The sequence below is a fragment of the Amblyomma mixtum genome, chromosome 7 (assembly GCF_055824585.1).
Source record: "Amblyomma mixtum isolate Tamu chromosome 7, ASM5582458v1, whole genome shotgun sequence".
In the NCBI taxonomy this organism is placed as follows: Eukaryota; Metazoa; Arthropoda; class Arachnida; order Ixodida; family Ixodidae; genus Amblyomma; species Amblyomma mixtum.
The window spans coordinates 70,168,007-70,191,312 of NC_143018.1; the positions used below are offsets into that span (position 1 = coordinate 70,168,007).

General features: G+C 44.6%; 1 protein-coding gene across 2 annotated transcripts; it reads left to right on the forward strand.

The window, feature by feature from the left end:
* The first annotated feature begins 3,411 nt into the window (after nt 1–3,411).
* Nucleotides 3,412–18,607, forward strand: kin17 (kin17 DNA and RNA binding protein). Of its 2 annotated transcripts, XR_016284267.1 has the most exons (11): nt 3,412–3,819; nt 4,454–4,548; nt 5,914–5,957; nt 8,651–8,816; nt 9,527–9,720; nt 12,250–12,304; nt 13,677–13,878; nt 14,700–14,768; nt 16,868–16,981; nt 17,980–18,334; nt 18,398–18,607. XR_016284267.1 is itself a non-coding variant. In XM_089552862.1 (10 exons), the coding sequence occupies exons 1-10, from the start codon at nt 3,706–3,708 to the stop codon at nt 18,136–18,138; spliced, it is 1,212 nt and encodes a 403-aa protein (XP_089408988.1). In that variant the 5' UTR covers nt 3,412–3,705; the 3' UTR covers nt 18,139–18,607. The 2 variants fall into 2 exon arrangements, 1 of the variants encoding a protein (XP_089408988.1); XM_089552862.1 differs by having other exon boundaries at nt 17,980–18,607.
* Nucleotides 18,608–23,306: the final 4,699 nt, after the last annotated feature.

Below are 23,306 nucleotides of genomic sequence, written 5' to 3' on the forward strand. Positions count from 1 at the left end.
AAAGAGAGAGCGCTATATCCCTCAAAATAGGAAGTACCAACTGCCCCTCATAATTTTTTTTACAGCAATAGCTGTATGAACTATAGGCACGTACGATACAGGGGCCTGTAAAGGTGTGCGGATGATTTTTGGGAGTTTGCGGGGATAAGATGGCCGCAGCTGGCAGTGTTAATTGGAGATCAATGGGAGACGTCTTTGCTTTGCAATGGACGTAGACAGTGTGATATGATGAAGATGCCCAGTAAAAAAAAACAACAACATTGGAACCAATTGCACATTCTAAATGGAACTAATTGGACATTCCCATTGGTTCCAATTGGATTTCACAATTGGAGCCAATTGATTCCATTGTGTTTTTTACCAGCCGACCAATTGGACCCAACTGGACTAGCCAATTGGACCCATTAAGCCAGGCAGTTATTTCACCCAGAAAATATTCACAAAATATGTTATGTTCATTGAGAGAGATAGCTAAATATTTGTAAATAATATATGCTCTAGAATCTTGGATAAACATTTCTACAACTTAACATATTATAATGTGCAAAAGGAAAACTGATTTATGAGGACTGCAGGGAGACACTGTTCCTAGTGCCAATCAATATTTTCTACGGAATTGAAATTAAAATGCTTTTATGGAAATCAAAGCCAACAAACACGCATACATCGATCACAAGCAACACTGCACATTCAGGCACTAGTAACATATATTAGCTCAATATATGTAATAAAGAGAACATACTTCTGCTGCAATTTATGAGGGCCGCCGCGGTGGCTCAATGGTTATGGTGCTCGGCTGCTGACCCGAAAGACGCGGGTTCGATCCCGGCCGCAGCGGTTGAATTTCTTTGGAGGAGAATTCTAGAGGCCCGTGTACGGTGCGATGTTAGTGCACGTTAAAGAACCCCAGGTGGTCGAAATTTCCGGAGCCCTCCACTACGGCGTATCTCATAGCCTTAGTCGCTTTGGGACGTTAAACCCCATAAACCAAACCAAACCAATTTATAAGGCTCTCATGCTGGGGCCAGTGGTGCTTGCCCACTGAGCGCATTTATTTATTTTAATTTCAGCTGCAGTGGTGGTGTAGATCATGAATACAATTTAGTAGGTTAAGCTGCTGATAGCTCTTATTATAAGAACTATATTAGTTCTGTCTTGTTTGTCAAATATGCAAACATTCATTGGAGACATTGAGTGCAGTTCGGCGATCCAATTGGATGCAATGGGTAAGACCAATTGGAAACCCAAATGGTCAAATTGGATAGTCCAACTGGACCATCCAATTGGTGCACCATTCCAACTGGGACCAGTTGGATACTCAACTAGTCCAATTGGTTCCAATGTTTTTTACTGGGTGAGCTGTAATAACGGGCAATGGTAAGCGGCGTGGGCTTCGGACGATGGCAATAAACAAAAATCCCCCATGTTCAAATGATGCCCAAATAGGATTGATGTTCCCGCAGAGAACCTGATCCACACGAGACACATGGTGTCGGGAGTCGATGTTCTCAAGAATGTAGCCGTGTTTCGTCGTGAGTTATAATCTGCAGTTGCAGTCGTTTTAAGACATTGTAACGTAAAACATCTAAAGCTGAAATAAGTAACTCAGATTAAGAGCATCGCACAGCACACGAGCGCATTACGTTTCGCCTTCATCGAAACGCGGCAGTTATGTGCAAACATGTTTCATTTCATGTTTATTAGCCTCGACTGGAGTATCCTGCAAGATGTACGTTGCCAGCTAGGATGACTTGCCAGTTATAAATTAAAAATGCCTTGTCCTTGAACTTGGTCAGAAGGTCCACATGGTCTTGGCAAGCATCCATGGGGCGTGGTGTAGACACTGCTTCGTCCTCAGAAAGGACTAAAAATCTCGGGAGACTTTTGTACTACCTTCTCCTTCTGCACGTGTGCGAGAGTAAACTGGTGTGACAGCTGCTCACCTCGGTATATATGGGGAAATTCTGCATCGGATCCATCTGCTTCATCTTGGCTCCTCCTCTTCTTCGCTCAGGGACTTGGCGAGCCCACTACTCGCCAGGGGGATCATGCGACGAAGCAGAGCGCCGCTAAGAAAAATATTTGTAATCAATCTTGTCGCAGAAAGTAAATGTATCCATGAATTACTATTTTTTTATAGTGAACGTCTACCGAGCCGGGCCCGGAGTACCCGGGTTCGAACCTACCCGTGGTGGTCGCGTTTCGATGGAGGCGGAAAGCAAAAGGCACCCTTGTGCTGTGCGATGTCAATGCACGTTAAAGATTCCCAGGTGGTCGAAATTATACCGGAGACCTCCACTACGGCACCTCTTTCTCTCTCCTTTAATTCCCACCTTCCTTCCTTCCCTTACGGCGCGGTTCAGGTGTCCACCGAGATATGTGAGACAGATACTGCGCCATTTCCTTTCCTCAAAAACCAATTCACCAATTCATTTTATCGCGGCAAAGCGGGATAGAGTGCAAGAAGTGCAGGTACCTACCATGCACAGTTGCCTCCGCAGGGTGCCTTCAGCGAAGCCTGTTCGTTCACTAAAATCATTGAGTTTCTACTAAAATAGTAGCTACACTTCCAGTCGGTCTTTCCTGACAGGGAATGCGGGCAAATTAACAAAGGGAGAAAGTGTATTCAACTCGTGTGATGGATTTTCAGTCGGCAGCGCCGCGCTAGGCTGCTGACCAGAAAGACGCGGGTTCGATCCCGGCCGCGGCGGCCGAATTTCGATGGAGGCGAAATTCTAGAGGCCCGTGTACTGTGTGATGTCAGTGGACGTTAATGAACCCCAGAAGGTCGAAATTTCCGGAGCCCTTCACTACGGCGTCCCTCATAGCCTGAGTCGCTTTGGGGCGTCAAACCCCAATAAACCGATCTTCAGTCTACTACAATGTCCCTCGGGTTGTTTCTCAAGGCTCCTGAATGGTGACGCCACCAGCGCGAATGCGATAATTTATTGAGGCATACAGCTAGTACACCGCTCAACGGAGCAGGAATAGTAGTCGACCAAGAAAGCAAACACTCGGCCTGAGCGGCGCCATGAGGTTAAAGACGAAAGAGAGCAAAAAACAAATGTAGGCACATACTGCATCAGGCCTTACATCCTGCGTGGCATGGTGCGCATGAATGGGTGGTTGAACGAAGGATGATACGCTGCACCACGCTCCACGACGTTCATCTTTGGCGCCACTTTTGATTTCGACGATAGGTGGCGGCAGTTGTCCAACTAACCAACTGAGGGGCTTTAGAATGCGATATGCGAGTGGTAGATTTTCTGAGTGCAAACTTTCGTTGCCTACGTAAAATAAAACTACATGTTGAATGCTTGTCGGTCATGGCAACATTTCGGCGCTAAATTTGCGCTGTCAGAACCGTTGGCTTTTCCGAGCCAATTTAGTGTGTACGCAAACAATCCAATCCACTCGCCACTTCAATGCACTTCACTCCGAAACCTCTTTGAACGAGGATGTGAACTCTTCGTGTGCGTAGTAGCTTGTGCTTCGTTGTCAGAATTTGATTGCTGTTTACATTCGGCGTTTATGAAGACATTCTACAGATTTGATCTGTGAGCCGAAGCGCAGCGAAAGTGTAACGGTTCTCAGCTACACTTTGTTGTTTCCGTACCGTTTCACCATCTCAGCTGCCAGTCCACGGATTGACTGTACTCCCGATCGCTGTCCATTCATTCACGGTGGCCGTAATTCAGATAGAAAATGCCCAAACACGACCCATTCAGTCCGAAGGGCATCGCCAACAGAATCAAGTCGAAGGGGTTGCAGAAACTGCGATGGTACTGTCAGATGTGCCAAAAGCAGTGCCGAGACGAGGTGCGTATACTTCGCCGCCACATTTGCAGCCGCGTTCTTTTCAGACCAACTCCCGGCAAAAGTGTGCCTTGTTCAAAACAATTGGCCCGCAGTGTGGTGAATTCATCGACCGTAATGTGTTACTGTGCGTCTCCTTGTCAGGCTCGTGAGTGGTGATTGCAACGGTAGTGTTCACTGCCGTCACTTGGCAGTATGTGAGTGCACTAAAGTTGTTCCTTCTACAAGTTATCGCCTGGAGCACTTCAGCGTTTCACAACAGTAGCTATATGCCAGCTATCGGGGAGGTAGGCCCTCACGGAAACGAGTGGGGAAAGCGTACCTCAATGTCAGTAAATTGGTCCCAAGGGGATGTAAAAATCTGTGTTCGCAGTGGGCTGCACTAACAAATATGTTCAGTGCAGCTTTCCCGTGAAGTATTACGTACAGGGAAATTTCCTTTTTACCCTGTGCTTATGTGTATGTGCAACAATGGCCACATGTTCTTCCTGTAATGATCCTGAATTTGCAGTTCAGTGTTGTTCAGTTCTGACCAATTCAGTTTCCGTTATTGCAACTGTGTGGTTTACTGCTGCTCTTTATTTCGTGTTTTAGATTGCTCAAAGCTGAAATTTAACGTTGCTTATACTCTGTGCAGAATGGATTCAAGTGCCACACAATGTCGGAGTCACACCAGCGTCAGCTTCTGCTGTTTGCCGAGTGTCCAGGCAAATACCTCGGAACTTTCTCACAGTGAGTAGACACCATGTACGAGACTTGCATGTCTCAATGGTCTGATGCTTTGTGCTGCTTCATTAGAAGATAGCAGCCAGGCCAACAATATTGCTGACCACTGTTTTGGAAAGCGGCAATTTATTCAGCATCTAGTATATCGGTGCCTATAACATTAAAAGGCAAATAGATGCACTTAGCTCTCAATGTCATTTTAACGGAATACAAACTGTTGGAAAGGATTTAAGGTGTGAATGAGCCGTCTGAAGCATCTCAATGACACCTGTTTTAATTAAACTGGCTGAAAAAGTACTTAAGGCATGGAATTCTTTGCTTCTGCTTTTTAATAATGGCAAAGCTAGAGAAGATTTGCACCAGAGTGCTTGAGATAATCTTATTACAGCACTGTTTTACTCCAGGAATTCAGGTTTTCGGTCTCTGCCAGCTGTGACACCAAAGGTCTGTACAGAGAGTCGCCACATGTCGCATGCATTCACAGACCAGTGACACATTTGCTGCTTTTGCACTGTTGGGAATCACAGAACTGTGTTCAGTCAGACATGCTTGAATCAGACAACAGGGCACCAGGAATTTTGCTGTTTTGTGAGTACATGTGACTTGTGGACTCTTAATTTGACATCAAGGTGTACAAACCAAAGCTCTACGAGCAATATTGCTGTAATAAATTATTTTAATTGCATTTAGGAGTGTCTTTCCTCTCGCTACCTCTCACTCCTGAGGCCCTGTGCATTGTTATAGGCAAAAAAAAAGGGGGGGGGGGGGGGGAACCTGAAAACTTAGTTTTTATACTTTTATTAGGCCTGAGGCACTTTTTTGGCACCAGACTTTCTTTTTTTTTTTTGCACCAATGCTTCCATGAGTCCTTTTTGGTTCTCATAGAATAAGACTTTCTGTGGAATCTGTTAGACTCATTGCGTGCTGCAAATAATTTCTGCATTTTCCTTCATTTCTGCTGCCATTTGTTGCATTTGGAAAATTCATTGCCAACTTTGACATGCTTGGTGCTGCAAGCAGTGCGTAGCACAGTGATGCAGGTATGATTGGCATTGTCTGTTGTGAGTGAGGCACTCTCATGAGCACAAGTTGAATGATACTGGAACACAAGTTGAAATCATCATTGCCATTTCTTTGCTTCGGAGGAGGATGAAGGTTTGCTTGTTTTGTTTGTGTGGCAGTTGTAGATTTCCCTACAGTTTCTGCAACTAAATCAGGAAGTCTAGCATTATGACTGAGTCATTTTTTTTTTTTACTCACCTCACTCAAGGTTAACAGGTGTCCTCATTATTGTACCCTCCATTTGTACTGAGTCTTGCTCAGTGATCACTATCCTGCACATATCACTGATGCCTTTGTTTTGTATTTCAGAGAATTTGCTGACAGCTTTCTCGAGCTACTCAAGAGGCGGTTCGGTAAGTCTTCTCTTTCTTCTGGGATTGTGTGATTGTTTTATGGCCAAGTTTTATAGCATCAGCTGCAGGTGATTTAAGGCTTGGAATCCACTTTTAATTATAATTGTAGCAAATATTGCATTAGTGATTTAGGATCCACAGCCCAAAGCTGTTGCTAACATAGCACTACTCTTACTTTTGTAAACAGAGCAATGCATACAGCATTGTACTCAAGCAAACAAACATCATAAATAGACGAAAAGGCAGGCTGACCTAAGAAGTGATGCTTTTGCAGTGTTGTTTCCTGCCAGTGACAATAGCATGAAATGACATGATTCTTCTTTAGCTAAGGTAGTTGAGCCAGCATGTCGTCTGTGATATTAAGCCTTAGATTACCAGTGGAAGCTCGTTAATTCGAATTTAAATGGAGCAGAAAAAAAATGTTCAAATTACCGAATGACCTCGAAAAATCTGACGAGGACCACTGCATGACAGCAAAGTTTTTGATGCAATATTTGGAAGTGGTCGCCTGCCTTTGAGATGAGAAAAGCGTGACAGTGACAGTTCTTTACCTTTTCATCAACGCCTTATTGCATGCACACTGTCGGAAGCATTGAAGCAGAGCTGCTCCAAAATGGTAAGGCTCCCCCCGGCATCCTTCACGGTGTGACTCGGTAGCACCCCCTTTATTCACGGCTGCCTGCATCGTACGTGTGGCCGTGCTTCACTGTACAAACAGTACATGGCACAAGATGAGCATACAGTTGCAGCAGGAATGGAAGAACCGCACATATGGAAGCGAAGGAAAAGTGCAGCGGCACCAATCAGCGTCCAAAACATCGCACACCTGGGCTCGTTTCAGAGGTGGATGCCCGGGAAACAGCCGCTGTCTCCACGGACTGGCACTAAGCCCAGAAAAGCGCAGCCGAAACTGCGCAGGTCGATAGTTCTCGGGAACGTTCATTTTTCGTCATGGCTGTTGTTGCGTGCATATCAGGGGTGCGCGAGTGGCTCTGCTGCATGAAGTTTAGGTTTGCGTAGAGATATTTTGATGACTGATTACCATGCCGGTCATTATTAGATGCATTCGAATTCGGTTCAAATTAACCGATGTGGGACCCATAGCCTCCAAATATGCCGTCACTTACATGGGCGTTGGCTGGGACTGTGCCGCAAATTTGGGTTATCTGGATTTCCAGATCAACAAGATTTTACTATGTGAATTAACTTTAAGCTGTGGTTATTCAATCGGGTAGTCTAGATTTACAAATTAACAAGATTTTGCTATGTGAATTAACTTTAAGCTGTGGTTGTTGTTTGTTGTGTATCTTCTACAGGGCCTATAGTACCAACCTCATATTCAGTGATCAATGGCTTGCCGTTCATTCTTGTTGCCCATTATCTATTGTCAGTTCAGAATCCACTGATGATCTTTTATTTACTGATAACTAGCAGCTGTCAGTTTATTTAACCCAGAAGTTAAGGCCCCATTGTGCATTTATGCAGTTTATTTAACTGCCTCCTTTGTCTTTTTCATTTTGGGAACTGCTAAACAGTGCAAATATTGTTCTTCCTCCACTGCAGCCATTTTTGTTGCCTCAGGTGTTCAGAAAGTTCTTGATTAAGGGCCACATCTCTGCATGTCACTTCTCTCGGTATGAGCAATGCTCTCTGCAAGGAGATGAACCTGGGCAGGGCATGTAGGATGGATAAGCGGCAGTGTGTCACAGTAACAGCGTGGATATGGAGGGAAGGGAACCAGAGTCGAGGGTAGCAGAAGCTCAGGCGAAGTAATTCGGTTAGAAGTTGTCCTGGGACTTGGGGGTTTTTGGTTGGCCGCAGCTGTCACAAGGCAGGTCTCGGCGAGGCTCTGTGGTGGTCGTCATTTGTCTGACAGTTGGTCAAATGTTTAGGGGAATCCCCCAAGGTGGAGTAGATTTGTAATAAGGATTTGACATCCACCCGAGCGCAGCCATACGGCTACAAAGGAAAGCTATACAGCTTTCTCAGAAACTTCGTAGTCAAAGAAAAATTCGTCCTGTAGTCAAAGAAAAATTCGTCCTGGTCCGGGGTTCGAACCCGGGACCACCGCTACACCGGATCAGTCGCTCTACCAACTGAGCTAACCGGGACGGCAAGCTTATTGTAGGGCGAGAGCGAATTGATCAATAACTCGAAGTGGGAACTGTGTTCGTCAAATGTTTAGGGGAATCCCCCAAGGTGGAGTAGATTTGTAATAAGAATTTGACATCCACCCGAGCGCAGCCACAAAGGAAAGCTGTATAGCTTTCTCAGAAACTTCGCAGTTAAAGAAAAATTCGTCCTGGTCCGGGGATCGAACCCGGGACCACCGCTTCACCGGATCAGTCGCTCTACCAACTGAGCTAACCGGGACGGCAAGCTTATTGTAGGGCGAGAGCGAATTGATCAATAACTCGAAGTGGGAACTGTGTTGGTCAAATGTTTAGGGGAATCCCCCAAGGTGGAGTAGATTTGTAATAAGAATTTGACATCCACCCGAGCGCAGCCATACGGCTACAAAGGAAAGCTGTATAGCTTTCTCAGAAACTTCGTAGCTAAAGAAAAATTCGTCCTGGTCCGGGGTTCGAACCCCGGACCAGGACGAATTTTTCTTTAGCTACGAAGTTTCTGAGAAAGCTGTATAGCTTTCTTTTGTAGCCGTATGTCTGACAGTGATGGTGGTAACTGTGCAGGCACCAAGCGAGTGCATGCCAACCAGGTGTACCAGGAGTACATCGCGGACAAGCAGCACCTGCACATGAACGCCACCCGCTGGCTCACGCTCACGTCGTTTGTCAAGTGGCTGGGCCGCGAGGGCCACTGCTCAGTCGACGAGACAGAGAAGGGCTGGTTCATCACGTGAGTCCGCGTTTGCATTTAATCCACATGCTTGGCAGGGTCGTGCTTGTTTCTGAGAGTGCAGTGGGAAGAAGGATGAGCGAAATTCGTTTTATAATTGTGCGCCGTTGTAGCGGTGCACGGATGGACAGTGATGAGATTTTCTCTGTGTTTCGTTTACTGCATTGTTGTGGAATGAAAGTAAATGCAGTCCCTCCATTTTTTAAATTTAAAATGCTTCAAGAAATGGCAGAATTGCTGCTAAAATAATCTTGAACAAATTGCACTACCATTTTCGTCACTGCAGAAATACTGTGAATTACTTGTATTCCTGATTCACCAATGTCAGGTTACTAGGATTTGCATTTATGACAGAATAGGCACCCTTAGTGTACCGTGTTACCGCTACTGTTACCGGAGTACCGGGAGCCCGCCCACCGGCGGTGAGTACGCGCCGATTGGTTCCGACGCTGTGGGCGCGAGCACAGCTGCCGGGTATGTGGCGTCATCTGGCACCATCAAGGCAATTTGCACATGCACATTGGCTGCGCGCAGGCTCCCGGTGCTCCGGTACCGGTAGCGGTAACACAGTACACGGTATGCTAAAGGTGTCTAATGGCACACACCCACCATGCCATCTGTGATGCTTGCTGCTGTTAAACGCTTTCTTGACATGTGAGCAGGATCAGGGCAGCGCTAATGCTACATTCGGAGTGGCCTGTACCGTGCAGGTACATCGACAGGGATCCGGACACCATCCGCAAACAGGAGTCGCTGGCGAAGAAAGAGAAGCTCGACCTGGATGACCAGGACCGGCTGGCCAAGTTCATTGACAAGCAGATCGAGCGCGACCGCGAGCGGAAGAGGGAAGAGGCAGTTGCTGCCGACTTTACTGAGCTGAAGCGAGAAAGTGAAGAGGAGAAAGGTTAGTTTTCCTGCATGTTGCTGCATCTTTTCGCTTTTCGATGAAACGTGGACGAGACTGGGGTTTTAAACAACACCGGACATCGGTGTCCTGCATTGTTTTGGCCCAAAGTCCTGTCCATGTTTATTGAATAGTGAAAAGAATGCACAAACATACTGGCCAGTGCTGTTTCACTTTTTTGTTACTCATTTGCGGGCCATGATTAGCCAGAGAGAGAGGTAAGCAGCATGGCAGGACTAAGAAGGGATAGTGGAAGTAAGGCCTTCATGGTATATCAACGACCTGGTCAGGCTGCCATTGGCGTTGCCTCAGCACAGCAAGATGGCACGTTGATGGGCGAGTTGGTCGCTCATTGTTTTCTCGGATAGACTGCGCAAGAAAGACACGGACAAGATATGAGATGGGAGTTGTGAAGATTCGCTGCTGGTTTTAATTTTGAATCACGCACGTTACTTATATATTCAGACTTCTCGCAAACAACGCATGGCTCAACCAGTGCTCAGAAAGCTGCCTTCGTTGCTGTGCTGAGTAGTGGAAGGGTCATTTATGTAGCTATTTTTCTTTGACGTTATGAAAAAGGCTCTTCAAGCCCAGGTTCATAAAAATAGTTTGCGTCTCTACGCTATATTCCATCTCACAAGCCATTTGCGGTGCTGTGAAGGCTGCGGAAGTCTGAGCCTATCAAAGTGACATGCACTGCAAATTGTGTTCCTCCTTTCCCTCACCCCATTACTGGTGGCTCCATCCCTGGGAAGGAAAGAGCACCAGTATTGAGCTACTGTATGCAGGAGACTCATCCAACTTGGCGGATGCCATGTTTACAAATGGTGGCACACCACTTTACAGAAAGCCTCTGCAATGCTGTGTTTATGCAGATTTTCTCTGCTGCTTTAGCCGGTGAATGAAGCGCTCGCTGTACTTTCACATCTCCATCCTGAGCTATCTTTTCAATTACTGCAATAATTGTTTAATAAATAATCGCAACAATGCTCAAATATTTTAGGGACTACCGTATAAACTCATGTGAGGGCCACACTTTTTTTTTAATTTGGGTGCGATTCATACACATACATTTTGAAGGTCCGTCCCATGCACAAATTAAAAAAAATGTATAACCGTAGTTCTTTTTCTGAATTATGTAGTCCAGAACGAGATGTGGCCCATATATGGGTGCGGCCCTTACACGAGAATATACATTATTTGTTTTCTTTCTTGGTCCTGATTGGACTGATTGGACGAGAGAGCTCTACCTTTCTCAGTGCTGCAAACTGCTTGTGAGGTGATGTATAGCCTCGTTTCCTGTCTTGTCTGTGTCTTTTCCACTCAGTGTTTTTTGTAAAGACCAGCACGACAGGACTGATGAGGATAACGGCAGCGGGCACACTACTCTGAATCAACCATTTTGTGGGGTGACGCCATGGTGGCTCAGTGGTTATGGCGCTTGGCTGCTGACTCGAAAGATGCGGGTTCGATCCCAGCCGCGGCTGCCAAATTTCGATGGAGGCGAAATTCTAGAGGCTCGTGTACTGTGCGGTGTCAGTGCACGTAAAAGAACCCCAGGTGGTGGAAATTTCCGGAGCCCTTCACTGCGGCGTCCCTCATAGCCTGAGTCGCTTTGGGACATTAAATCCTAATAAACCAATAAACCTTTTTATGGGGTGAACCACACTGCACAGCCCTTGTGCGTTCGCAGTGCATAAATGCTACAAGCTGGCCCGTCTAAACTAGGGATTTTCTCCCTGAATTGTGTTTATTGTTCACATATAAGGACAAGTTTGTGCATTTCACTTGCCTTGCATTTCATTTTTGTGTCTGTCTCCTAACCTGATGTAGAGCAGTGCTATGCTCTGAGGTACTAGTAGTTGTGAATTATTTGTCAGTCTGCATGCTAAGTGAACTTGTGAACTTTAACGTGAGGGCCGCTCATAGCCACAATTTTATCTGACAGTATGCTGCATTTTATTGCAGTGTGTTGTCCATAACTACACATTTCATTTTGATGTGTAGAAAACACAAGAAGTTCTGTGTTAATATTTTTTTCTGTAATTTCTGTGTGCTTTGTTCCAAGAGAATTACTGCATGACCTTTCTCAATTTTAGTCTTGGTCACATATTGTGACACCTGCTTGGGTCTGGTTTTTGGTGGACTCCAAGTAGCTGCTGTAGTGAAGTGAAAGGTGTACGAGTCGACTAAATTTGGACCTATATGTACTGTCAGCGTCAATTGAAACGTGAACAAGCCAATTGAAACGCGAACAGCACAACTCGCAGATATTATACTAGGGAGCCAAAATACATAAGCAGTTGATTTTCCCATCGAAGCCAGGAAGACCGCTCTTCTGAAATGTTAATAGGCCACGCCTGTATTTCACCTCCAGCCTCTATTATCCTTGATTGTTTGTGCTCGCGTTTCAGGTGTTTTGTTCGCATTTCATTTGACGCTGATAGTACATGCATGGAACTTGGAAGAGATATGGTTGAGGAAGTGGGAAGGTAGTGAAATTGACTGTTGCTCTCTCTTTTGATACAGTTGTCTTCAAACTGGCTGCCTCGTCATCAAAGCAACAAGAGGAGGTTGCAAAAAAGTGAGTGAATCTGCAGACTTCTTTCTTGTTTTTTTTTCTTTTGTTAACTGCGTCTTGGTCTGTTTTGTTTTGTTTGACAGTGGCTTCGTTAACTCTTTCCATTTCCAGCGGTGAACTTATCTCTATTCCTCATTCTCTTTGCCCTGCTGTTTTGGTTTTTTTGTTGTTTATACTTTTCTGCTTACGATGAGTGTTTCAAGGCAGCTTGTACGGGTAGCGTTCGCTGTATGTGGTGTTTTCGTGAGGACTGCAGCGTCGCGAGCATGTTTGCAGCCTTGCTGTTGATCTCAGGCTTCGATTTGCATCCATGAGAAAATGGGACTTCACTTTGTCAAGCGTCAAGATGCCTTTCCCCGCTGTAATGACCTTCAGGTGGTGCATCATGTGAAAGTGATGAACCATGAAGTGACTTACTGCATCAGGACACAACACAGACTGCCTAGGTTCACATCACGCACTCTCTTTTTGTGATGTCAGATGTCATTGGTTGTACTTGCTTCAAAGGATGATAAGGTTGAAGGTTATGTCCGTAAAGTGGCAAATTTCTGCTTATTATTCTTAAGTTTGTTTGCGTTTGGTATATCTGTTGTTTTAAGTGTGAAAAAATGATATGCCAATACATAACTGGAAGCCGATTACATATACGTCCTCTTTTCCTCTTAGAAGTACAGGGCATTTTATAGCTGCATCAGGTTTGTTCATGACAGCTTTGGTACTAAGGATGCTATGTTTTGTACCTCAGCAGAGTCAGTCATCCTGCTATGTGACAAGCTTTCACTGGTGTTTTCAATGAAGTTTTGGTGGCTTTTTGCTTTGTCGTTTTATCCTGCTCAGTGCAAGCTAATGGATTTGATGCTTGGCCATTGTGGCCCAGAAAAAAATAGCAGAAAATGGTTAAAAAAAATTGATTTTTTGAAAACAATCGTGTCCATTTGTATGCCTCGTTTTTTGTATGCTGCATCAAAATTTCACTGCTGAAATTGGCCAGGAAGTATTGTAAAAAAATAGTTTTGTGAACTGCGGTGGCTTTGCATTGCAGGGAAGCACTTGAATTCTGCCTAGATACTCGCTTTGCTGAGCAGATTTCTCGCCGCTGTTTTATCTGTTTTGACCCTTTTTATTTTGTTGCACTCCTAGGACAGGTCAAGAGATTCTTTGTTTTCAAATGTTGCGAATATTAAATTTCTTGTATGAAATTTTGTTCTCACTCTATTGCATCACAATAATTCAAAACCAAAATTTGTGCTTTGCAAAAAAATATTCTAAGAATGGCTTGACCTGTAGTCACGACATACTATGTTTACAATGCTGTAAATGCGAGAGAAAGTCTATCATGCAACTATGGCTGACAAAAAAAAAAAACTGCCTGCAGGGAGTTGAAGAAGGTGAACCCACTGGAGGCGGCCGCCAAGGCTGCAGAGAAGCACAAAGTGCCGTCATCGGCGTCATCGACGTGCAGTGATGGAGAGCCCAAGGCCAAGAAGTCGGCAAAGCTCTCGGCTCTGGACGAGATCATGCTCGAGCAGGAGAAGAAGCGGGAGCAGGTCAATCGCCGGGCCTACTGGATCACTCGTGTGAGTGGCAGGCTTCTGAGCCCGTTTTATTTTAATTTTTTTAGCTCATTGCATTTTGTATTACTTGTGAACTCTTTCACCATGCACTTTTGTCAGCTGTGTCATGTGTTCATGTGACATCATTGTTTTTTTTTATAAATTTTCCACTCTGCTCAGTCATTTTCCAATTATTTCATTGGGATTTAGTTTTTAACAGGCTGTGCAGCACCGATATCTGGCCATCTCTGCGCGTGATAACGCGTGTTGTGACGCTACGTCAGTTGGAAATACCACCCCGGATTTTTGATAAGCCCCAAGTCAATGAGTGGGTGCACTTTGCACATGCGCTCTTTTAGTCCGTGGGAGGCAATGCAGAGCACATGATGCATGTCCAATGCACATGATGCATGTCCAACCATTGCGCCAGCGCAGGCATGATGATGCTCTGCCTTTTCCTTCTGCACCAGCAGAAAGTCCTTGATCCGGTATCATTTCCTCATGTTACTGCAAGGTTAAAAAGAGGTATAAGAAACCTTATGATTGCTTAATGAAAGCGAGTGGGCGAGTTGGTTCCATTCAGAACAGTGAAAGCACTCAAAAAGACAAGGACGACAGAATAAGAGACACATACAAAGCGCTTTGTAGTATGTGTCTCTTATTCTGTCCTCCCTGTCTTTTTGAGTGCTTTCACTGTTCAGTATGATTGCTTTGCCAGTATGTTTCGGATTAGAACTCTTTTTTATGATTTGAAGATGATGTTCCTAAGTTTGTCATGGTATTTGCTTTCTGTCGGTGGCTCGGATGACATGGGTTCACATGCACTTTATGTTCTTGCAATGCAGGACATAGTCGTCAAGGTGATGGCCAAGAAACTGGGGGACAAGTACTACAAGAAGAAGGGTGTCATTGAGGTGAGTGGCAGTCACATCAAAGCTAGGATACCATATCCTGATTCAGGAACACTGCATAAAAAAAAAAAGCTGTCATTGCATTTTACTGCCCAGTAGTGATGCTTCTAAGGCCCTTCAGTTTTGTGCAATCAGGTATTGCACCCAAGTTATTGTTTTCATGAACCTAACAAGAATATAAATGAAATAGTGTTCCCAGTGCTTTATTTTCATTCGATACAAATTTTTGATTACGAAGTGACGAAAGCAGTGCAGACAGCATTTCTGCCAAAGTGTTTCACTCTGAGGACGACATACAGTAGAATCTCAATGATGTGAATCTAAGAATGATGCAAACAACTAAGTTATCTGGACAAAGTGCATCGTGTACAGTGTGCAGAATTTTGGGTGTTTAGAACACTTTCCCGTGCCACTACGGATCATACTGTTTTGGGAGCCACGATCACACCCTTGAGCACTAAGCGCTGCTTTCGCACTGTCTATAGCATAATCGCCAGTGATGTGGCATGCACCATAAGCAGTAGGCAGTGGTGCACAGCTGCAAATTAAATCCTGTCAACTGCGAACAGATCCTCGTAAATGCATTTCTCGTTGTTCAGCGTACAAATTTTGTTCGTTTCTGGACGATATGGCTATTTTATGCGACCCCCGTGATATCGAGATTCTACTGTATGAGATTCTAATGTATTGGCAGCCGTAAGTAGCACACATGGTTGGCATTGAGCTCACGGAGAAAAGTTTCTGACAAAAAGTTACTGCAGACCCGAACAGTGACATTTCCCCGGCCTACTGTTTGTTGACTGTCACAGCAGCGATGTACAGTGTTGTACCGGTTGGTTCTATCAGCTGCCGCTAAGCCTTTTGCGCATGCATAAAAGGCGGGTTATCACATGACCAGAGCACAATCTCCAGGTTCCTAACTGCAATCCCAACTCTCCCAAATGATTAAACTTCTGTAACTAGAAGAACGGAAGGAACTGAATACATGGGAGAGATGTTGAAAATGTGGGCGTGACGAAGGGAACAGAGAAGGTTCCATTTTTGCGACTGGTAGACACAACACGGTCTCCCTGGGGTTTTTATTTGGGTTGCTGAATTTTTAGCGATTGCAAATGGCGATTGTAATCGTGAGCCGCTCGACCTTCCTTCACTTATGGCTTGCGCGATGAATGTGAGCTTAGTCAACAGCAATTAGCTGTTTGAAATTTTATGAACTCTTTCTAATGTTTGCGTCTCGTGTACAGTGGCATTTGACATTAGGAGCACATATCACATACATTTGAGGTTCCTGGCAAATGGTAGAATGCATGTGTCATGAACATATCATTATTGTTTGTCTTATTTATTCTGGGCACTGTTTTAATACTACCAAACATAAAAATTCTACCACAGCATTTAATACAGCTCTGTATCAGCTGCACATGCCTTCATTGTCTGGTAATGTTTCAGTGCTTTCCCTATATGAGTGGCTAGTTGCCCGTTTCAGACAGGAGAGAGAACTACTAGTGCATAAGTCTACGTTTTCTTTTACATTTGCTAAGTTTTTTTTTTGCCAAGTAGGTAGAAGATACAGTCAAAAATACATGGCCAAAAGTTATATTTCAGATCGGGCAAACTTCTTCATCATCATCATCAGCCTGACTACGCCCACTGCAGGGCAAAGGCCTCTCCCATGTCTCACCAGTTAACCCTGTCCCTCGCCAGTTGCGGCCACCATATCCCCGCAAACTTCTTAATCTCCTCCGCCCACCTAACTTTCTGCCGCCCCCTGCTACGCTTGCCTTCTCTTGGAATCCACTCCGCTACCCTTAAGGACCAGTGGTTATCTTGCCTTCGCATTACATGCCCTGCCCAAGCCCACTTCTTCCTCTTGATTTCAGCTAGGATGTCATTAACCCACCTTTGCTCCCTCACCCACTGCCCGCTTCCGGTCTCTCAACGTTACACCTATCATTTTTCTTTCCATTGCTCCCTGCGTTGTCCTTAACTTAAGCTGAACCCTCTTTGTTAGCCTCCACGTTTCTGCCCCATAGGTGAGTACCGGTAGGATACAGCTGTTGTATTGCAAGCTTAGTGCCACGAATGTTCCTGCTGCTTTCCAGGACGTGCAAGACCGGTACGTGGCAACGGTGCGCATGCTGGACACCAATGACATCCTGCGGCTCGACCAAAGCCACCTGGAGACGGTCATTCCCAACATTGGGCGGAAAGTCAAGGTCTATAAAACAATGTTTATTACTAGTATTACTATACGATTCCCCTCCCTTCATTGAATGCCTGGCAAACCTTACAGGTGTAGTAAATTATGTTGATGATGGATGAGAACAAAATTTGCTTGAAATCTCTTTATATTCATAGCTGTGTTTTGTGGAAAATGCATTCGTCTTTAGTTCGAACTACCTGCACTGATAATGGGAAATATTCGGTTCGAAACCAGTTTTTATTATTTGTAGTTGCTTTGCAACCAAAAATATGCTCATTCACACAGCTCTAGTTGAAAACAAATGCTGAAAAAAGAACAGCGTTAAGTGACCATAATTTTTGCAGTGTGAAAACAGGAGTGTGTGTGTGAGGTGAAGTGTTAGTGCAAAAAAGTAAATTTCTTTCTATAAAAGGTTTTCCTATTTGAATGTAGGAAGTGAGCTGTAAGGCAGAACTAGATCCAACTTTTACCTTCAAAGCCATTTTAGGGGTTGTGTATTTTGCATCCAGATTGTCGTCAGAAAAGGATCTCAAAATTTTTTGGCATATTAGATACCTGATAATTTGTTATGGCGACAATAGATGTATACTACCGATTTATTGCATCCAAGGTCTATGAAGTACATGTGCAGTGGCTTGAAATCTTTTCTGTCAAACAGTTAAATCCAAATTGTGAAACAAACAGATAAGTTGTTAGGTAGCATACCACTGATTATAGTTTTGCACCCTTGTGTTCTGCTGGTCTTCATCATATTTTAACCAATTCAAAAGAACGTCCTGTTGGGCTGGTTTGTAACTGATCATCTTTGGTAACAGGTGCGAAACACACACGGACACAAAGAAGATAGACGGGACTAAGCGTCCTGTGTCTTTGTGTATTTCGCGCCTGTTACCAAAGGTGATCGTTTACCAACTAGCCCAATAAGACATTCTTTTAAGCGCTATATTTTAACCAGTTCAGTTTGCCTACTTGAAAGTTTTTCTGAAAGACTCACAGAGGGGGTACCTGCAGGTGGTCAACGGTGCCTACCGAGGCCAGGAAGCCATTCTGCTCGAAGTGGACCAGGCAGGCTTCTGTGCCAAGCTTCGCCTCGAATCGGGACTTATCAGCGGACGTGTACTTGAGAAAGTGCCTTATGAAGATTTCTCCAAGCTTCACATACCCTCGTGACGGCTGCTGGGACTTGCTTCCAGCCGTGGTGTACGCCTCTTGCCAAGCACTTGTGATCTCCGGCTCTCTGTTTGTGTTTCCTTAATATTTTTTGCAAGGATAGTTAAAAGCTTGGGAGAACTTGACAGCCTGCTTCGTCCCTTATGTTACTTGTCACTTCGTGCCATAGAGAAGTCATGCATGCTTGCATCATTAGGCATAGACACTTGTTCTGTTGCCTCCTAGGCACTTGAGTTTGTGCAATTCGGGTGTCTAGGAGGCAACAGAACCAGTCCTTTTCATTTTTTCTCTCCATCATCGCTGCTTTTGTCAAGGGTGAGGCTGCTACAAGGGCCTGTATATATAACCTGTGGATGTCATTGCAACAGTTACTTGATTGGATATTGTGTTTTGAGCTTTCACTGTGGTTTGACGCGAGGAAATGTCATCGACAGTACAAATAAATTCAGTTTTGGATGTGAGAGATGCACATGGGTATTATATTTCGATTCAGTGATATACTTTGAGAGAACTTTTCCTGGTAGTGAAGTGGAAGCTATGGAGCTGAAACGCACGCTGTCTTCTAGCACAGCGGAATGTAGCTCCCGCTTGCAGTTACTAGCTTTAAAATGCGCAGACACAACATGTGAGTAGGAAAACAAAGGACATTTTCAAAAATGCTTCCTTTGAAGACAGAACAAACGATAACTTTTGGACAGGTAAAAGCAAGAAAGCAAAATGAAACATCGAGAAGCAGTGACAACAGCAATGGTGACAGCGCTATGCTCTGCTTGAACACTGCTCCAGAAAATGCATCATTGCTGAAAATGAGAAAAATGAAGGCCTCTGTGATGCACTCCAACCCTCTCTACTCAGTGCTGGACGCTGCAGTAAAAACTATAGGTGTGCGAATATCAAATTTTTCGAATACGAATCGAATACGAATACTTGGTTCCGAATATCGAATCGAATATCGAATAATCAAGGACAGACGCATTTAACCACTACAAAACATTACTCGAGCACCCATGAACATCACAGTTCCACTATCAGTGATGAAATCAACAGAAAGGATGTGTACGGCTGACAAAACAGCATCAAAGACTCGAACATTATTCATAGAAGAGTGGAAATATCAGAGAAGATGGCTAGTACACAGCATTGATCAAGGCTAGCTTGCCATAAGCGCAAAAGCGCGTTGCTAGGATGAACATAAAAGGTTGTCGTGAAGGGACACCGGCTGCTCAACATGGTCAGGCAGAAGTAGTTCCCTTCTAGCTGAAACGGCTTCTCCAGCCACAGAAATTGCCCTCTCACTTGGCACTGAACTGGCACGTATTGCGAATCATTTCGTGCACAGCAATGACTATACCCGCTTCGCAGGTATAGCCGCAAAGAAGCTCACCAGCGCAGTCAGCTACGGCATGGCCCAACGTTACGCATTGCTCTGGGCGTCGCCATGTTGTTATGTCTCTGTACGACTTGCGGACCGAAATGAACGCTGGTGCTCGCAATAGAATATTCGGCTAGATACCAATATTCGCATCGGGTCGAATATTCGAAACAACACGAATACTTGGATTTCGAATCGAATACGAATACTAAAAATATAATATTCGAATTATATTCGAAAATTTCGAATATTCGCACACCCCTAGTAAAACCCATCTCTTGCCAAGGAATTTCGGTCTCCGAAACTGTACCTAACGGCAGAGTTATAAGGGCATCTGTGTTCATGGCACAAGGTATTTTTGTTTGTTCAAGGTGGGGCTGAAGACCCATTTTCCAAGTATTTCACCCCGATTATGCCAATCACCAGGCCAGGGGAGAGCTTGTACCCATTGCACTGGGGATCGAACTCCGTACCTCCCGCATGCGAGGCAGATGCTCACCCACTAGGCCACCGCTGCTGTACTCAGCTATACTCAGGAAGTCACTACCTTGTTACTTGCAACACAAGTACAAGACTGAACTAGTTGCACTTTTGCATGCAGACACCTTCCCAAAAGATCCCAAGAGAAATTCATTCGTGCAACAAAATTCTAGTGCCATTTTTAGTACTGGAGAGCTGACAGATAAATGCAGGAGCAGTTTTTAGAGCAAATTTTAAGAAATCTCAGCAACAGAAGCGTTTCGGTCAAATCTATATTTCGGTGGCCATTCAGAAATGCTTTTAATGAACGAAATCCTGTGGTTGAAGTATAGCTTGGCTGGTACGTGTAAAACTACATTACTCCTTCGGCTCAGTAAAGCCACTAGGAAACATTCCGGGAAATCTTGCAAAGCAAAAACTCAAGCTTGCGTGTTTGTTCAGAACAGACAGCTCTCTTTATTTCCATAAACTGACAAACTTGCCAGCTTCTGTCTTCCATTGAGGTGCAGTGTTTCCTGCTGTCTCGAATGACCAGTGGTCATGCACTGCTTCCAGATACTTTCTGCATATTCACATTATTGTTAGTCCACTAATGGAAGGCCCTCTCATAGGAAGGTCACAGGGGGTGAGGTTTCATCTTCGTGCGTTCACAACTAAGTAAACAGGCTCACTCTCTCAGCCGAACAAAACTCGAAGTAGTCTCGTGCCACATCGTCAAGGAACTGAAAACACACTTCCACCGACTGCTTGAAGTTGTGGTGCAACAGTGTAAGTGGCTGGTACATTGTTGGCGTAGGTGACAAGGGAGTGCAAAGTGGAGGGTCCATCACTCGTTGCTTGAGGATCATATCAGAGCTGGTGCAGTTTCTGGAACAGTAGCACTCCTGACGTGTGTCTCTTCGTGCTTTTTGTGCTGAGACCTGTGTGCGTACGCCATCGGACAAAAGCGACACTGGAACGGTCTTTCACCCGTGTGGGTTCGCATATGGGTAGCAAGGTTCACCTTCTGTGTGAAAGCCATGGCGCAAAAATGGCACTGGAACGGCTTCTCCCCGGTGTGAATGCGAAGGTGCGTCATAAGGTTGCCCCTCTGCCCAAATCCTTTGCCGCAGTAGCTGCACTGGAACGGACGCTCGCCTGTGTGTTTCCTCTGGTGGTCCTTCATGCTTCTGTGGAAAGCTGTGGTATAGCTGCACATGGGGCACCGGAGCAGTCGCTTTGCAGCGGCCAGTCTTTGTCCAGGCAGTAGTCCGTGCGTGCGCAGAGTTCCAGCGAATCCTGCGCCATGAGAAACAGCGTACATTCACTCAAATTCGTTGCACAAGTCTGCCTAGTTTGGCGACATCTTGGTCATCTCTGAAGCTGCAGGGTGGCAAATGGGTGATTTAATTGCACCATTATTCCTTTGTTTAACTTCATTAGTGCACTACTCATGGGTATGAACGTTGGTGTTGTTTGTACCTATCGTAGTGTTGAACACTGGACGTACATACCCATGAGTAGTGCACTAATGAAGTTAAATATTTAAAACCAACTAGGTCCATTTACAGCTTTACTTACCATCATACCAAACCCCAGCTTGTCAGGTTGCTAGCATTGCGTTAAAGATGATAAATGAAACTTTGAGATGACGCAGATTTAAAGAGACTTTAAAGAGATTTCCACCCTGGTGAACTAAAGTATAGGTTTCACATGAACATGTGAGAAAAAAACTTGTGGTTAGAAAGGGAAGTTTGTAGCAACTGTGACTATGTTTAAAACTACCTATCACAAGCCTCTGTCTTACCGCAGGTCAGTATTATCAGGTAATATTCAGTCATGAAAAAAAAGTACAGTCCAAAACACACAGTATCAATTAACGTGAAAAAATTTGACAGTAAACATTTCAGTAGGCATAGGGTAAGTCAACAGTGCCAAAGAGCCAGCAGTAGTAGGCCAACTTTGGACAAACAAGTAGCAAAACATGAGGAATAAAAAGACAAAAGAAGATAGAAATTTAATGGGCACTCCACCAACATTTAACACCAACGTAGCATCTCACATTAGGCTACTGTTATTCACTAACAGGTGGACAGAGCGGAGGAGATAACCAAGCTGCAGCCTTCACAACCCCATCTAAAATGAAGTTGTGATTGTAGCCTAAGGATCGTGAATAGTGCAGCAGGCAGATGTGTTATGATATGAAGACCGAAGGAGACTTCGATTACGAATTTGCAGAACACTGCCAACGAGGTCAAAGTACATGCTGCACTTAAAGGGCTACCGAGGGTGCTGCATTCTAATCACAAAGAGACCACCATCACTGAAAACGGAACATGTATAAGCTAGAAAAGACTAAAAAAAACAAAATACAGGTGTTGCAATCATCACTGACTGATTTCACAAGTAAAATGCATGCGCTGACACCGATTTTTTGGCACTGATCATAGAGGCTATGCTGCCATTTGGTACAGAGTGGTGGCAAACAGTCCTTTTTGGTAAGGACGTCACGAGTCCGAGTCGAATGATTGGAAGATTTTCATTTTTAATCCAATTTTTTTTCGGCTATAAATGTGTCTTTTGTTGCTGGACAAACGTCAACATAGCCAGGAAAAGCCACAGAATCAATTTTTACTTAGAACAATAATTGAATAGAGTTGTCTTCAGTCTCCCTTTCAAAACCAGCCACAAGGCCACCTTCAGGTAATGTATTTCGACTAGTGTTGGGGCAATATGGAAGCCAAGAAATGTGCACAGCTCTGTACAATGCATAATATGACAGGTGAATCTTGGCGAATAACTGGAGTATATGTGCACACATATCTTATCAAGCTTTAAATCCCAGGTGGTTGAAAGTAATCTTGAGCCTCCTCCCCCCCCCCCCCCACCCCCCCCCCCCCCGACACACCATGCCTCATATCCCATAGTCTTGCTGTGGCATTTTACAGATAACACACATACAAGTCAATATGAACGATAGTGAGAGCCTGCACATGTATGCATGATACACACTGGAGATGTATTCCTGCATGTACACACACATACACCATCACAACTGCAACAGGCACGAAAGGAGTCGCAAGGTGAAAAACGATTCCAGACATAGCAAACGAAAGTAAATGCATTTACTCACAAAGTGCATGCACATCTTCTGTAGAAGATTTTACTAGTTGCTGTAACAGTTTGTGTTTCACAATGGTCCGAAATTTTGTACATTCCTCGGAAGATAATTTTTGGTTCACATTGGCAAATATAGTTCCAAATCCATTCTTCCAGGCATAAGAGCAGCATTATGTATTGCCAGAATTAAAAATGTCAATCAGACATGCATGCTTGA